The sequence below is a fragment of the Lynx canadensis genome, chromosome X, assembly GCF_007474595.2.
Source record: "Lynx canadensis isolate LIC74 chromosome X, mLynCan4.pri.v2, whole genome shotgun sequence".
Classification (NCBI taxonomy): Eukaryota; Metazoa; Chordata; class Mammalia; order Carnivora; family Felidae; genus Lynx; species Lynx canadensis.
The window spans coordinates 111368890-111385040 of record NC_044321.2 but is presented as its reverse complement, the minus strand read 5'-3'; the positions used below and the strand labels follow the sequence as shown (position 1 = coordinate 111385040).

The window sequence follows — 16151 nt, the reverse complement described above, 5'->3', positions numbered from 1 at the left end:
TCATCCCAACAAGTGCCCTCCTCAATGCCCGTCACCCGTCTAGCCCATCCCCCCACCCAACACCCCTCCATCAACCCTCAGTTTGTTCTCTATCGTTCAGAGTGTCTGGTTTGTTTCCCTCTCTTCTCTTACCTCCCCCCGCCATGTTCCCATATGTTTGTCTGTTCTGTTTCTTAGATTACAACAGTACCTTTTTTGAGAGCACTGCTAATCATCTCCCGATCAATCAGAGGGCGTTGATTCCTTGCCCTGTGTCTTCCCGGCATCCCCTGAACAGGGCTTCCCTGATAGGGTCAAATCCAGTACGTGTTACTGATGTGACTCATTGCTGAGACAGAGACGCGGCCGTACCCCTCTTCCCTTTGCGAGCCCTTCCTGGGTCGGGTGGGATGTTCGCGTTTTTCCGCGCTGGATAAAAACGAAGCGTCTTCTGCCTACTCATTCCAGCACTGGATGAAATGACAGTGACACACACACAGAACAGAACAGTCCCTTGGTTGCTTCCACGTTCTTTTTTTGGCCTCATTTCCCGCTCTACTGAGTTTTTGAGTCCAAATTTAGTGGTGATGACTAAGAAATTGCCAGGACGTGACAGAGCATCCATCTCATTGAGTCCTTCCTTTTGCCATTTTCCAATAGTTGTAACAATCGCCAAGTTCTGCCTCCTGACGTCGTAGGTGCCAGCATCTGTGTAGTATCTGTTATTCTTAACAGATGCTAAATCGCGCGTGCAGGATCTGTCCGTGCAATGACAGCCTCCTTCTGCAGACGGCTGATTCCATATGGTATTAAGGAAGTTCCCTGCCGACTTTTTTACTGGTTGATACTTCCGAATCCTGGAATTTCCGAGACTTAAATCGGAATCTCTGAAATCCGAATCCCGTGAGCGATAGGTAAGCGGTCTGCTGTGTGCGAGGCAGCCCGACCGGTCGGCCGTGAGGGTAGAAGGTGGGTTCAGAAAATACGACAAGTTCCCTGCCATCTGGAGCCGCTCATGCATGTGCCTGAGTCACGGGACCAGCTAGAGGTGTAGGGAGGACTTAAGGGAGCACCACTTCGCGTGTCATCAGCTCTGAGGATCTCTCTTAAGAGATCCTCTGTGATTCCGGAGGCAGTCATAGCTGAGCTAGGCCTTGGAGGATGAGAGGAAAGCCAGTAGGTAAAGACAGAAGAATGACATCCCAAGCGAAGGAAATGAGCGGCATCTGGAAAGGCACAAAGGCACACGTGAGTCCGAATGGTGGGGAATTTTATTTTATTTGTATTTTTTATTTCTTTTAGCTTTTATTTAGTTTTGAGAGAGAGAGGGAGAGGGAGAATGTGAGCGGGAGAGGGTCAGAGAGCGAGAGGGAGAGACAATCCCAGGCAGGCTCCGTGCCGTCCGCGCAGAGCCCGACGCGGGGCTCGATCTCATGAAGCTTGAGATCATGACCTGAGCCGAAATCAAGAGGCGGAAGCTTCACCGACAGAGCCACCCAGGCACCCCACGATTTGTGGGAAATCTTAAATTTTTAAAAATTTTTTTAATGTTTTTTATTTTATTTTTGAGAGAGAGAGACAGGGCACAAGCGGGGCGGGGGGCCGAGAAAGAGGGAGACATGGACCCAAAGCAGGCTCCAGGTTCTGAGCCGTCAGCACAGAGCCCGACCTGGGGGCTCGAACCCACCAACTGTGAGATCATGACCTGAGCCGAAGTCGTCTCTCAACCGACTGAGCCACCCAGGTGCCCCTGGGGAATTTTAGATGCCATGTCAAGCCGCTCGTTTTGCTGTAAGGCAGGTGACACCATCAACAGTTCCCAAGGAAGGGAACTTTGCTTGGGGGGGGGGGCAATCTGCTAGCAGAAGAGGAGAGACCAGTTCGGAGGTTATGACAGCAGGCCAGTGGAGAGGTCAGAGGGCGCCAGCTCGATCAGTCGCAGTGAAAACGGAAGGTGAAGCTCGTGGACGGGAGAGATTGTGCATGAACTTGAAGGTCCCCCGGAGTTTTAAGTCCTTCCCCTTTTCCTGGTCTGAATTCCTGCCCATCCTTCAAAGGTCAGCTAAAATAACACCCTCTCTGTGAACGCTGCCCCTCTGCAGCCCCCAGTGAGGACGAAAGCGGGCTTCCTCTGTTGTCCTAAAACCCCGCCTGCGAATACACTGCAAGTTTCCTGAGGCCCCTCCTTATTTACCTGTGAACTCTTTGTGTCACCCAAGCATACAGCGGGGTCGTCGGAAAACCGTGTATACGTGAATGAATGAATGCGACCATCACACAAGACGTTAAATGCAGCCCTTTTGCGGGACCTGCCTGAGCACGTCGCATCCCACCGTTGGGAGAATCCTCCAGAGGGGGGGTTTCACCGCCCGTGAACAGAACGCTTCGGCTCCTACATGCAGTAGTTGCCTTGGAAATACGTTTTTCTTGACCAGGTTGAATTTGTGTGAACCTTCAGAGGACCTGTCAAGTGTGCCCCCAGGCTGAAATAACCCCCAGAGAGGACTCTCTAATCCATGCACTGGGTGAGAATCGGTGAGATGACGGAGTGACCCAGATTTCGTGGATTCCCAGAAGAGAAGAGAACGTTCTATTGTTTCAGAGAAAGGCCGCCTCATTTGAGGAATTTGTCCCTCTTTGCTGAAGTGACTCAGAGCACTTCAGATTCTGTCCCTCGGACAGCGTGCGTTGCTTAGACTGATATCTAATCTGAAAATGAACGAAGGTGGGACCATGGAGGCATTGTGCGGAAAAGGCTGGTGTCCAGAAAGCACACGATTTTTTTTAATGTGTTTTCATGTTTATTTATTTTTGAGAGAGAGAGAGAAACAGAGCGTGAGCAGGGGAGGGGCAGAGAGAGAGGGAGACACAGAATCCGAAGCAGGCTCCGGGCTCCGAGCTGGCAGCACAGAGCCCGACGTGGGGCTTGAGCCCACGAATCGTGAGATCGTGACCTGAGCCAAAGTCGGACGCCCAACCGACTGAGCCACCCACGTGCTCTAGCGCATGATTTTTTTACAAGGTTTTTTGGTAGGGTTTTATCAGAAGTTATTGCTGAGAACATCTCAGCAAATTACCATTGTTTTCTATGTCTACCACTCGGTGGATTACGGAGAGATGAGAATCTGATGCTCATTTCATTTGGCTTACAAATGGCTGTTTTTAGTGGCTGTTTATGGCACACGCCCACATCTGCAAAACGTGAACGAAGGTTTTCAGGTTGTTTTTTTTTTTCTTTTCTGAAACAGTCCGTTTTCATTTGTGGGGGCAGATCCAAAGAAAACATGGCCAGGTACACGGCAGAAATCACATTCCAGGGTTCACAGCCCCCTGGGCTGCTCTCTCGTGTCTGCTTGTAGAATTACTGTAAATTCCTGCTTCCCTATTGATTTGCTTGTAAATGTTACTGTAAGGCAAGGACGAGGTGGGGGGGGGGTGGATTTTCTTTTCATTTTTAAGTCAAGGTCCAATGATTAAGAGACAAATCAATTTGGTTTACCTAACAGCCAACCAAAGGTAGCCTTTCTTTGTAGCATCCCTCTAGAAATATAGGCAGCCAGTAATAAAACACTGTAACACAGCTCTTAGCCTTGGGCAGTTGACAATGATGGTACAGAATAAGTGGACAATCTCTGAAAATTAAGTAGAAGGACCAAATGCTTATTTTCTCATATTTAATCCTGACGATGGCCAGGAACAAAGCCTCGTGTGACAGCTTTATACTTGTCTTTTCGATCTTTAGCTCTTGTATTTGTCCAGTGTATTCCAGTTACGTGGCTGGTTCTAATTTTTCCATTATCTTAGTACAAAGAGAGCGAATCATTGATCAGTAGCACTTACACTTGGGGCTTTTTGCAAAGCATCACGTGAACTGTTCTATATAGTCTGGGTTTCCAGTGGTAATAGTCTATGCTATTAAAATAGAGCACCGGTCGTACAAGCTTGAACAAAGTATGTCCGAAACTCCTGAAGGGCAATACCACAGGGTTCTCCGTGAAATCCACAGCTATAAATACTGAGCTTTGGTTTATTTACTTTTCTCGCAGGAACACTTTACACCTGAGTGCAAATTCAAAGAGTCGGTGTTTGAAAATTATTACGTGACCTATTCGTCGATGATCTATCGTCAGCAGCAGTCAGGCCGAGGGTGGTATCTGGGTCTGAACAAAGAAGGAGAGATCATGAAAGGAAACCACGTGAAGAAGAACAAGCCTGCAGCCCACTTTCTGCCCAAACCACTCAAAGGTAAACCTGATATGATAGGAGCTGTGTACGAGGCAGTCCTTCATGCTTGTCTAAGTGGAACGTCATTCTTCCCCATGAAGGCAACTATACAGAAACGGACTGACCTTCTGTAACACTTAAAAACATGAAAAAAGCACCGACAATAGCACCTGATCTTCTGATTTTAATTTTCCCGTAGTACATCTATAGATAGTAGCACCTTAACTTACGTGGGCATAGCTGATCGCTAACTCAGGACCGCCAGGAGCCCCAAATGACGCCAGAACGGTTCCTGGACAGAAACGCAGATGCTAAAATGTACGCGCACTTACCGGAAAGCTCCTTGGGTCCTCTGCCGGGCCCGGCAATACCGTCCCGGCAGTTTTCATTCGTGGGGTTTGTCTCGCAGCCATTAGTAGGAGGTTAGCAGCAGATTGGACAGAACGAGGGATAGAAATGGGGTGCGGAAGATGAGGCTGTTAGAAGTAGCCGAGACGTGGGAGGGAAGGGATAGGGAACCGGGGGCAAAGCAGAGCAAGACCTCCCAGAGGCCACCGGCCTGGGGTTAGAACCGAGGTGAGCGTAGCGGCGGCCCGTCCCCTCGGGTGAGCTCAGCGCTGCTTAGCAGCGTACGTTCTGTAGCCACACGACTTGGATTCAAATCCCAGCACCCCTCTTTACTAACTGGATGGTCGTGTATGTAACCATACAGCACAACAACAATAATAATACGTAGCGTTTCTTGCATTTAAGAATTGCGCTAATAGTTAGACTCTCGGAGAGTATCATCTCGAGTATGATAGAAATCGGTGTTTTAAAGTGTGTTCGATTTTAATATTTGGCTCGCACAGCGTGCTGTAGATTATATTTAACCTTCGAAGAGCTTTATTAAATGCAGTTTTCGTTAATCCTCTCATGTATATAACCATCAGGGATGGAAATGAGGCATTAGACTTCCTTGCACACTGTGCCAACGCTAGATTTTGCTTAAGCTGAGCCAGTCCGTTCTCGGCTGAGTCCTTGGTGGCAGCGTTTTCCGTGTTGGGCTGAAAGCATGGAAGCCTAGTGACCAGGAGAGAAGCTGAGGGCCAGTGCGGGGTGCGCGTTCGAAGGCCTTTGACTCCCATCTGTCTGTGCTTTCCAGTGGCCATGTACAAGGAGCCGTCACTGCACGATCTCACGGAGTTCTCCCGGTCCGGAAGCGGAACCCCAACCAAGAGCAGAAGTGTCTCCGGCGTGCTGAACGGAGGCAAATCCATGAGCCACAACGAATCAACGTAGCCAGTGAGGGCAAAACAAGGGCTCTGTAACAGAACCTTACCTCCAGGTGCTGTTGAATTCTAGCAGGTCCTTCGCCCAAAAGTTCACTTTTGTCAATGACGTTTACCAAACAAACAGGCAGAGTTCACTAGTCTATCTGCCATTAAACCTTTCGATCATCCATACTGAAGCCCCCTAATTTCGATTGAGCTTGTGCAAAAGAATGCCAAGCATGAGCAGTGAACTAAATCCTGGAGAGAAGGGCCTGCCCAATTTTCTCATGATCTCACCTGTGCTTTGGGGATGAAAAGCCAGAAACATTTCACAGCACTAATGCTGATAAAAATTTGCTCTCCAACCAAGACAATGTAAAAGACCACAATTGCTCTTCAAAAACAAAAACAAAGCAAAACAAAATTAAGCGCTTAAATGTTTCGTAGGGGCAAACAAAACTTCTTGTGACCTGTGTTGTTTTCCTGGCTTCATGTTTTCCATCTACGCTTGATTCAGACGTATTCTTTACTTGGTAATATTGTGACTCCATGATTTCTGAAATTCAATGGTTCTACTGACTCTGTCACTTAATCCCAATCAACCAAATTCAGGGTTGAATCTGAATTGGCATCTCAGGCTCAAGGTAACAGTGTTCTTGTGATTCTACCATTTTTTTTTTTTTTTTTAGATTTGTAGTGTATTCTGGTCAAGTTCTTGTGCTGTATTCTGTGCATAGAAATTGAGTTGTATTGTCAACCCCAGTCAGTAAAGGTTACTTAAAAAAAAAAAAAAGATTATCCTCAAGTGTAGATTTCTCTTGATTCCATTTGTGTTATCATGTCAAACTATCGTTGTGGCTTCTCGTACAAAGACACGAACTGTGGAACCGTGATGTCGTCTTTTGTGTTGTTACGATAAGAAGCGTCCTATCTGTATATGTACGAGTCCTGCTGTTGTTGTATTTGGCATGTGAATATTGTGTACAAGGAAATGTTAAGACTGGTTACCCCTAACCAACATATACTTATACTTGCTTCTGGAAAAGTGTTTAAGACTTAGCTAGGTTTCCATTTAGATCTTCATATCTGTTGCATGGAAGAAAGTTGGAATCTTGGCATAGAGTTGCATGTTAAAATCTGTGTTCCTAAAGTGGACATAGCATGTGCAGGCAGTTTTCTGTCCTGTGCACAAAAAAAAAAGTGAAAAAAAAAGTTGTTTAATATTTGTTGTTGTATACCCAAATACGCACCGAATAAACTCTTTATATTCATTCAAAGAAAAATCCCTCAGGGTACATTTATTGTCTGTTACGTGTCATTAGCTGTCACAGAAACCGGAGCTGAACGTTCAGTTCTGTATATAAGGTCACTGCCCCCTGATCGTCTACAGTCTAGAGATTCACATTAACACGAACGCTCCTTAAAGTGTGTCCGTCGTACTGGTCATTGTACTTAGACTTCAGATTGGAACAGAGAATTCTCATTCCCACTCAGTGATGGGATTGTACAAACGAGACCTGTGTTGTGGTATCTTCTCTGCCGTTCACGCGGTCAGTTCCCCTGTCTGTTGCCCACTTCTCTCGGTGGAGGGAAGGCACACGACTAAATCTCTGCAGTCCTTTCCTACCTCTGAAGGCTGAGGGAAAATGGGAGCGTTTTTAATGTCCGTGACTTGACACTGGCTCCCCAAAGCTGCCGTTGCCTGACAACGCATGCTTCGGGGACAGTCGATAACGTGAAGGAAAGCGTGGAGGAACAGGTAAAACCATAACTGCCTGGGACGTGCCAGGACATCCGTCAAAATAGAGTTACTGGGTCCCCAGGCGGGTGGCTACCCATTCCTGAGATGTCTGGGCCAGATTCAGCAGGAGCCCCTAGCCCAGCCCAGTCACCCTGTGACTGCCTCTTAAGCCCTCATCCTGCGTGAGCTCTGAAGTCCCACCCGCGGGAAGCGAGGCTGCCCGCCCGCCTAGCTGGGACCCGGGAGCCTTCTTATGTACCACGAGTAGAATCACACCAATTCTACTCAACCCTCGCCCCTTATTAAATCTTAACTAATTCTCAATCCTAGAGCAGAGTATCACCGTCTCTGGCCATAAACAAATCAGGACACTGGTGCCTCGGGGAAGCCCGGTGTAAATAAACCGTGGCCGAAATACCCAGGAAGCGTCAGAGCCATAGTCTCACAGGGCACATACTGACCCTGAGAAGAGTGGCCCCGCTCAAGCCTGTCACGGGCACCTGAGTCACCTGTGCTGTGAGTCTGCTTCCGTGGTTTTAGGCCGGGCCTGGGAATCTTGAATCTGATGCCCACCCCAGTTTGAGGACCCCTGCTCTATGGCACAGCACTCAATTTCATACTGTCCCCGCCCCCCCCTGCCATCTGTGAGTATGTATCCAATCCCTGCATTGAACTGAGCCCAGGGGACAATACGGAAAATAACACTTTCTTCAAGTTACTTGTAACTATTGCAAAGCCAAACAGGGGCGCCCGGGTGGTTCAGTCGGTCAAGCGTCTGACTTGGGCTCAGATCGTGATCTTGCGGTTCGTGAGTTCGAGTCCCAGTCCCGCACCGGGCTCTGTGCGGGCAGGGGAGCCCGCTTGCGTCTCCTCTCTGCCCCTCCCCTGCGCGCGCTCTCTCTCTCAAATAAACAAACATTAAAAAGCAAATAAATAACAGCAAAACACATGGCAGCGTTTCCCCTCCAGGAGTTGCGTTTGTATCTGGAGGGAGCACGATGCTCACTGCCATGGAACCCTCAAACAGTTGGGAGCAGTGACCCCTTCCCACCTCCCTCGGCAGTATGTTGCCCCGGGCCTAAGCCACTCAAGTTCACAGAAGAATCTGTTACAGACTCCGGCTCCTTGATGCCGAATTTTTCAAGCGTCCGTTGTCCAAATGAACACACGGCGGGGGGAAATGAGTATCTATCAGGATCATCTGTCCATCTGAACGAGCTGGTTATAACCATTCTGTGGATGAGAGGTGGCAAAACAGAACAGTGGAGAACTGTAGCCAGGGCAGGTCACTAGTACCCAAAGTATTAGCCGTATTTACAATGACAGGTTGGCATACCTTTCACCAGCTTATTCTGTCACCTTGCCTTGTGACTTTTGCCCCGGAGGGTTGAAAATGCCACACGCGATAGTACATGCACCAGGATCTGTCTCCAATTCTGGGCTGCTTTTTAGCTCTAAATGACCAAGAAAGAAAAATGCAAACTTACGAGAAACAGCATTTGGGTGTTACTCTTTCATAGACCATCCTGGACCTTTCTATTTACTTTCTTTTTTTAAGTTTTATTTATGCAAGTAATCTCTCCACCCCGTGTGGGGCTCGAACTCACCACCCCGAGATCAAGAGTCACATGCTCTTCTGACTGAGCCAGCCGGGCGCCCCCTATGCTGGACCTTTTTAATCTCCTCCACACTCTGCTGCTTTTGAAATGTTAGTTTGAATTTGTTGCACAGAGAACAATAATCTTTGCCAAATCAACCAGCCCTTTTGCTAATATCACATGAGTACAAGTGTCTGGTATTTTCTTCATCACATTTACTCTAATAAAAAACACAGAAAAGTACATGGCATCATTTTGGGAGTATTCCAGTTTCTATGTGGGCATTCTTTTTTTTTTTTTTTTTTTTATGAAATTTATTGACAAATTGGTTTCCATACAACACCCAGTGCTCATCCCAAAAGGTGCCCTCCTCAATACCCTTCACCCACCCTCCCCTCCCTCCCACCCCCCATCAACCCTCAGTTTGTTCTCAGTTTTTAACAGTCTCTTATGCTATGTGGGCATTCTTAAAGAGGGTTGTAACAGCTGCAATTCTGTCATTGTGCAGGAAGTCTTTCTAGAACACTCAACATGGATGGTTTGCAGTATTAGAATTCTAAACCAACCAAATAGCAACCCTATTTCTCCTTTTCTATTAGTTTGTGCTTCAAATGCTGCCTCTCTCTCTCTTTCTCTCTCTCTCTCTCTCATACGGTCACTTCACACATGCACACAACATGCAGATGTGTGTCCTGAAAGCTCTCAGAGATGCCGTATCCTCTGAGAGGACGAACATAGGTCTACCCAGCAGGGAGACTGGGACAGACATTGAAACGCCAGGCCTCCCTGGCCTCTGAAGCTGTCCTACCAGCTACGACACTACGATACACTGAAGAGTATCGCCCAGGCCTGTCCCCTCAACATGTTCACGTCTGCGCATTTTGCCCCCTAAGTCTGCCTGCTCTTGTAATGATTTGTTTGCAATTGTGTTAACAATTAGAATGAGAGAAATATACAAGGGCGATGAATGAGTAAACGATCAGCTCCTTTAAGTCAATGGCTCAGCCTGTTGGCCCAGTGGATGGATATTTATTACCTTCTAAGCCGTCAATGCTGGAGAGCAAGTGACCGAGGCCTGGATAAAGCATTCATGCAGGGACAAATGGGTTGAGACTGAGTCAGTCTTGCACAAAAAGAGATATTCTGGGGTTTAGCAACAGGGAAATTTTATTTACTTACTGGAATTAGTAAAGCGGTACTCCAGTTGGAAAGAACTCTTCATTTCTACGTTCCTTCCATACATAAACCTCTCTGTCACTAATACCCTTGTACAAACTGGATGCTTACTACACAAGTGTTATTTTTTTCTTCTTTCAAAATTGCAAAAGCAGAAAGAATTCATTCTCAAAGGCTGGCTATATACTACAGCTTGATCAGTGCTTGAGTTTCATGGGTTCACGGGCTTTGGGGACATTTCAAAATACATAATGATTATGTTCACCAACATACTGAATGCCAAATACACACAAAACACTGCCCTATGGGGTGTGTGTGTGTGTGTGTGTGCGTGCGTGCGTGTGTGTGTTGGAGCAGGACGCTGAATAGTCTTGCTACCTGCTCTCAGGGAGGTTTCAGTAAAGAGATCTTCACATTTCCTTGGAGTCACATGCTTTAAGTATAAAATCACGCGACTATAATCTGTACTAGAAACCATACGCAGGTTCTCCCTTCTAGAAACTCTCAGGCTAGCATACTAAACAGATTCCAAACGTAGTCAGGTTTTGATAAACGCTATAGTATAATCAAGGTGCCAGGAGAACACAATGGAGGGAGACAAAGTTGATTTGGGAAACCGAAAGTTTCAAAGAGGAGTTATTTTTTTAGTTGAGTCTTACAAGTTGACTAGCGATTCAATAGCCAGAAAGGTAGTGTAGACAGCCCTAGGCCAGAGTCCATTCTAGGGAAAGACACAGAGTCGTGAAATAGCACGAAGTGCCCAGAAAACTGATGAGCCTTGCGAAGCCTGACAGTGGAAGGCACGGTTCCTGTTACGTGAACGATGTTTGGGAAAAGAACAGTCCCCACCGTGTTTCGTTCTGTTATCGTCTCATTGCCTGAAAGAGACTGTGAGCTGCGTAGGTCTGGATTCGTGGAGTGTCTTCGAAACACAGTTGCTCTCTCTTACGTAGAAGCCCAGTGAGTACATTGGTCTCTTCGGTAGACAAAAGCCCAAGGAAATAGTCTATGAGCAAAGTGTGATTCACAGCCTTGTGCGTTGGACTAGGGTAGACTGGCCTCCTGATTCTTCCTTCTCTGCTGTGGAACAGCGGGTTCTTTGCCTGATCTAAAAAGCATTTGTCAAGTATTACGGGTTGTTTGGCCAGTGCCATCATACAGAAAAAGAAAAACAGGCAGCGGGATGATGAAAGGGAAACTTGCTTCAAACAAATTCTCTCTATGCAAAATGTGAAGTTTAATGATTCGTATTCCTTTGAGTTCAGTTTATTTGGAGTTTCCAGACTTCCAAAATGATTTAAATAGCCCCTCTCGCTCCCTCCGTCTCTCTTTCTCTCTCTCTCTCTCTCTCACACACACACACACACACACACACGCATGCACATGTGATATTTGTACCTTTCTTGTCAGGGGAGCTACAGTTTCCAAGTAAGGTAATGTAAAATCCTCTTAAGTGTATCAATTCATTTGGCCGAATGCATGCACAATGGAACGAACCCAAGCCCCTATCAAGATGTAGAACATTTCTGTCACCACAGAAAATTGCCTTTAGCCCTTTGCCACTCAATACAGGCAACCAGTGTTGTAGTTATTTTCAAAGTAGATTGCTCGTTTCTGTTTTAGTGCTTATTACAAATATTATCATCCCACGTTGTGCTCTTTGCTCTTTGCGGAAGTCTTCTTTCGCTCAGGAAAATGTTTTTGAGATCCATCCATGTTGCCACAAAGTCTGTCCCTTTTTCTTGCTGAGTAGTATTCCGCAACATGAAGGTATATCCTCGCTTCCTTATCCGTTTTCTGGTTGACAACACCTGAGCTGTTTCCAGATTTGAGCTGTCGTGGGTAGAGAGCTGCGATAAACAGTCTTAGGCAAGGTTTTCATGGAAATATAGTCGCGTTTGTCTGAGGTGAATACTGAGGAGGAGGTTTTCTGTGCCCTAGGGTAGGTATAAGGTTCATTTTATAAGCTACTGTTCGTGCGGCAGCTGGGTGGCTCAGTTGGTTAAACAGCGAGTTCAGCTCAGGTCATGATCTCGTGGTCCGTGAGTTCGAGCCCCGTGTCAGGCTCTGTGCTGACAGCTCGGAGCCTGGAGCCTGTTTCAGATTCTGTGTCTCCCTCTCTCTCTGCCCCTTGCCTGCTCACACTCTCTGTCTCTCAAGAATAAACATTAAAATTTTTTTTTTAAAAAAGCTACCGTTCAAAGTTTTCCCAAAGTAGTAATACTAGGGAGTGTATGAAAGTTCCAGTTGTTCCAAATCCTTGTCAACATTCGGAGTAGCCAGTCCTTCTGATTTTAGTTATTCTGGTATGTGTGTTGTGGTATCACATGTGCTTTTAATCTCCAGTTCCCCAAAATTGGTTATGGCAAGCACATTTTCGTGTGCTTATTGGCCATTCGTGTATCTTCCCTTGTGATGTGTCTGGCTCCCCTGATTTGCCCACTTATAGTGCATTGTCTTTTTATTGTTCATTTCTAGGGATCCTTTGTATAATCTCGATACCCATTTCTTTGTCAGATATAGGATTTGTGAATATTTTCTCCCAGTTTGAATTCAGTTTATCATTTTGATAAAGTCAAAAGTTCCAACTTCTTTGACTATTGATTTTTCTGCCCCGTCCGTAGCGTTTATGTTTATAGCCGTGATCCAGCGCAGATTAAGTTCTGTGTATGATGCGAGGCGGTAGTTGAGGTTATGTGGTTTTTTGGTATTGAGGATATCCAGTTTCTCCAGCCTTGCTCGCCGAAAATAATTTTCTTCTCACATCAGGTTGCTTTGGTGTCTTTGTCAGAAATCAAATCACTGTGTATGTGTGAACCTATGGCTAGACTCTGGAATCCGTCCTCTTGGTCATGCCAATACCACGTGTCTAAATTACCGTAACTTTGGAGTAGGGCTTGGAGTCGGGTAATACTTCCTTCGGCTTTGTTCTTCTTTCCCAGATCGCTTTGGAAAATTCGAGGTCCTCTGCTGGTAGCTGGAGGTGTCCCTCAAGGCTCACTCTCTAGCCTTCTGCCCTTCTACTTTTCCACCCCCTCAAAAGGGTCACCTCACCTCATGTTTCCACTAATCATTGCTAATTAGTGAATCTCCAGATCATTTCCAGCCGAGTCTGATTCAAACCCAAACCCACGTATCCATTCCCCTGAAGTTTAGACGTTTCTCCACCTCAGTAAATGATTGCACTCATTAGGCTTTCCTCCAAGCTGGGCCAAATCAGGAGTAAGATCATTCTTACCAGGTTCGCGTTCAAACAAGGTCTTTGAATTGCCTCTTTGTCTCCCATACTCAGCCAATCACTGAAGGTTGCCAAGTATTTATTTGCTCTTGGTTTTCCTTTTTTTTTTTTTTTTCTTTTGCCGGTCTTACTGCTACCTTCTCTGGAATATTCTACCTGGATTAATGCTACTGTTTCCCACTATTTCCCCTTCATATCCTGGGCAGATAATCTTTCTAACAGTCCTTTAGGCCATATGATAACCTTCTTTAATAACATCTGATCAATTCTTTTTTTTTTTTTTTTTTTTTTTGGGACAGAGAGAGACAGAGCATGAACGGGGGAGGGGCAGAGAGAGAGGGAGACACAGAATCGGAAACAGGCTCCAGGCCCCGAGCCATCAGCCCAGAGCCTGACGCGGGGCTCGAACTCACGGACTGTGAGATCATGACCTGGCTGAAGTCGGACGCTTAACCGACTGCGCCACCCAGGCGCCCCAATTCTTTTTTTTTTTAAGTGTATTCATTTGGGGTACCTCGGTGGCTTAGTCGGTGAAGTGTCCAACTGTAGATTTCAGCTCAGGTCATGATCTCACGGTTCGTGAGTTCAAGCCCCGCATTGGGCTCCATGCTGGCAGTGTGGGGCCTGCTTAGGATTCTCTCTCTTTCCCTTCGTGTGCCCCTCCCCAACTTGCTCTCTCTCTCTCTCTCTCAAAAACAAATAAATAAATTTTATTTAATAAATAAACTTCATGAGGCTTGAACTCATCAACCATGAGATCATGACCTGAGCTGAGACATCAAGAGGCAGACACTTAACCCACTGAGCCCCCAGGTGCCCTATACGATCAATTCTAAACCTCTGGGTTTCCACTTGGAGGCTTGTCTACATATGGTCTTTTTCCAACTCTCCCACCTCACCTCCTAGCCATATTTATAAATAAACGTGTGATCCAGTAGGTATTTGAGCCTTTTGACAATGTCATTCTCACATAAAATTCAACCTTTCCAGATACTACAAGGTGTAACTTTAAAGTGTTACCTCAGATCAGAAGTAAAACCCATTCCTATTATTTAATAGCTGTGCTACGTTAACATTTCTTGCCTTTCAATAACAATTTCGGCTCAGACTTTGATTATTTAACTGATAGGTCCTATCTTTTCCAAGTATTCTTGGGGCTGTTGATTGATCAATCTCCCAGAGCCACTTCGGTCCCCTTCGTTATTCTGTGACTTGCGATTCGGCGCTGAGCAAGTAGCGGGTCACAACCTCAGATCCTCCATAACTTGGGCAATGATGCCGATCCGTAATTTTCTCTTGACTTTACTCATCAATATGGACATCAGAGGGGAGCCTGGGTGGCTCAGTCGACCGAGGGCTCCGTGAAGCGTCCGACTCTGGGTTTTGGCTCAGGTCATGACCTCACGGTTTTGTGAGTTCGAGCCCCGCGTCGGGCTCTGCGCTGATGGTGTGGAGCCTGCTTGGAACTCTCTCTCTCCCTCTCTCTCTCTCTGCCCCTCCCCGCTCATGCTGTCTCTGCCTGTCTCACACATAAATTAAAAAAAAAAAAAAAAACTTAAAAAATTCTTTTAAAAAAAGACTGGGGACCAAGGAATAAATATCTTACAAGACTGATGAGCTCATCTGCCACACTCAGTCATTTGCTTATCAAACATTTATTGGATTCTTACTAAGGTCATGTAGACACTCAGAATATAGGGATGAAATTAATATATCCTTGTCCTGGAAAATAATATAGTCTAATGAGGAAGACCGGATGGCTACAAATAAATTACCCTACTGACTGGAAGTTAATATAATATTTACAATGTGTTGGACCACATTCTGATAAGTTAGCAGCATCATAGCAAATAGTAGGGTTTCTGCCGCCAATTACAGAAACTGAGTCAGTTCAGACCCTTGGGCAGTAGGGTTTTTTAAGGAAAACTCATCTGCCCCTTCTTTCCTGGCTTTGCTAGCATAAGAATACATCAAAGATTTTACATTTTCTCAGAACCAGAAATGTTCACGCAGAATAAAATAGAAACACAGTGGGAGACTGTCCTAGATCTAAAACTACCCTTAGTGAGGTTGAAAGACTATCATTTTGAAATTCACTATTAGACATTTACAGGGTAAAGATCTAATAACAAACACACGTACACATACACACACACACAAATAAGCAAACCTATACTCTTTCAATTCTCCCCATTATTGCATTATCCTTCTTCTTTATTCTGTGGTACCGGAAGATAATGCTTCACAACCTGTCTCCCTGCCATGATGGTCACTCAAATGGATGTGCTGTGGTTCTTTTCAATTTCGTGATTACTAGTTCTGACTTCTTCTCACCTCTTCTCTCTACAGGAAGAAAGCTATCACAATGTAGCTAAGTGCATCGCTGTCTCTCTCTTTTTTTCCCTTCCCCTATGTTCTCACACCTGTCAGAATGGCTAAAATTAACAACACAAGAAACAACAGGTGTTGGTGAGGATGTGGCGAAAGGGGAACCTTTTTACACCGTTGTTGGGAATGCAAACTGGTGCACTCTGGAAAACAGTATGTAGATTCCTCAAAAAGTTAAAAAAAAGAACTACTCTATGATCCAGCAATTGCACTACGAGGTATTTACCCAAAGGATACAAAGTACAAATTCGAAGGGGCACATGCAGCCCAATGTTTTATAGCAGCAGCATCAACAATAGCCAAACTGGAGAGAACCCAAATGTCCATTGACTGATAAAGAAGATGTGGTATAGTTATACAATGGAATATTACTCAGCCATCAAAAAGAATGAAATCTTGCCATTTGCCATGATGTGGCTGGACCTAGAGTGTATCATGTTAAGTGAAATAAGTCAGTCAGAGAAAGACAAATACCATATGATTGCATTCATATGTGGAATTTAAGAAACAAAACAGATGAGCTTATGGGAAGAGAAAAAAAGAGAGAGGGAAGC

General features: G+C 45.7%; 1 protein-coding gene across 3 annotated transcripts in view; it reads left to right on the top strand.

The window, feature by feature from the left end:
* Positions 1-6733, top strand: part of FGF13 (fibroblast growth factor 13) — a 447042-nt gene extending 440309 nt beyond the window's left edge. For all 3 annotated transcript variants that reach the window (XM_030305582.2, XM_030305584.2, XM_030305583.1), the window contains 2 exons: positions 4026-4224; positions 5348-6733. In XM_030305582.2, the coding sequence (XP_030161442.1) occupies positions 4026-4224; positions 5348-5484 (336 nt within the window). In that variant the 3' untranslated portion in view covers positions 5485-6733. The remainder of the gene's footprint in view (positions 1-4025; positions 4225-5347) is intronic.
* The last annotated feature ends 9418 nt before the right edge of the window (positions 6734-16151 follow it).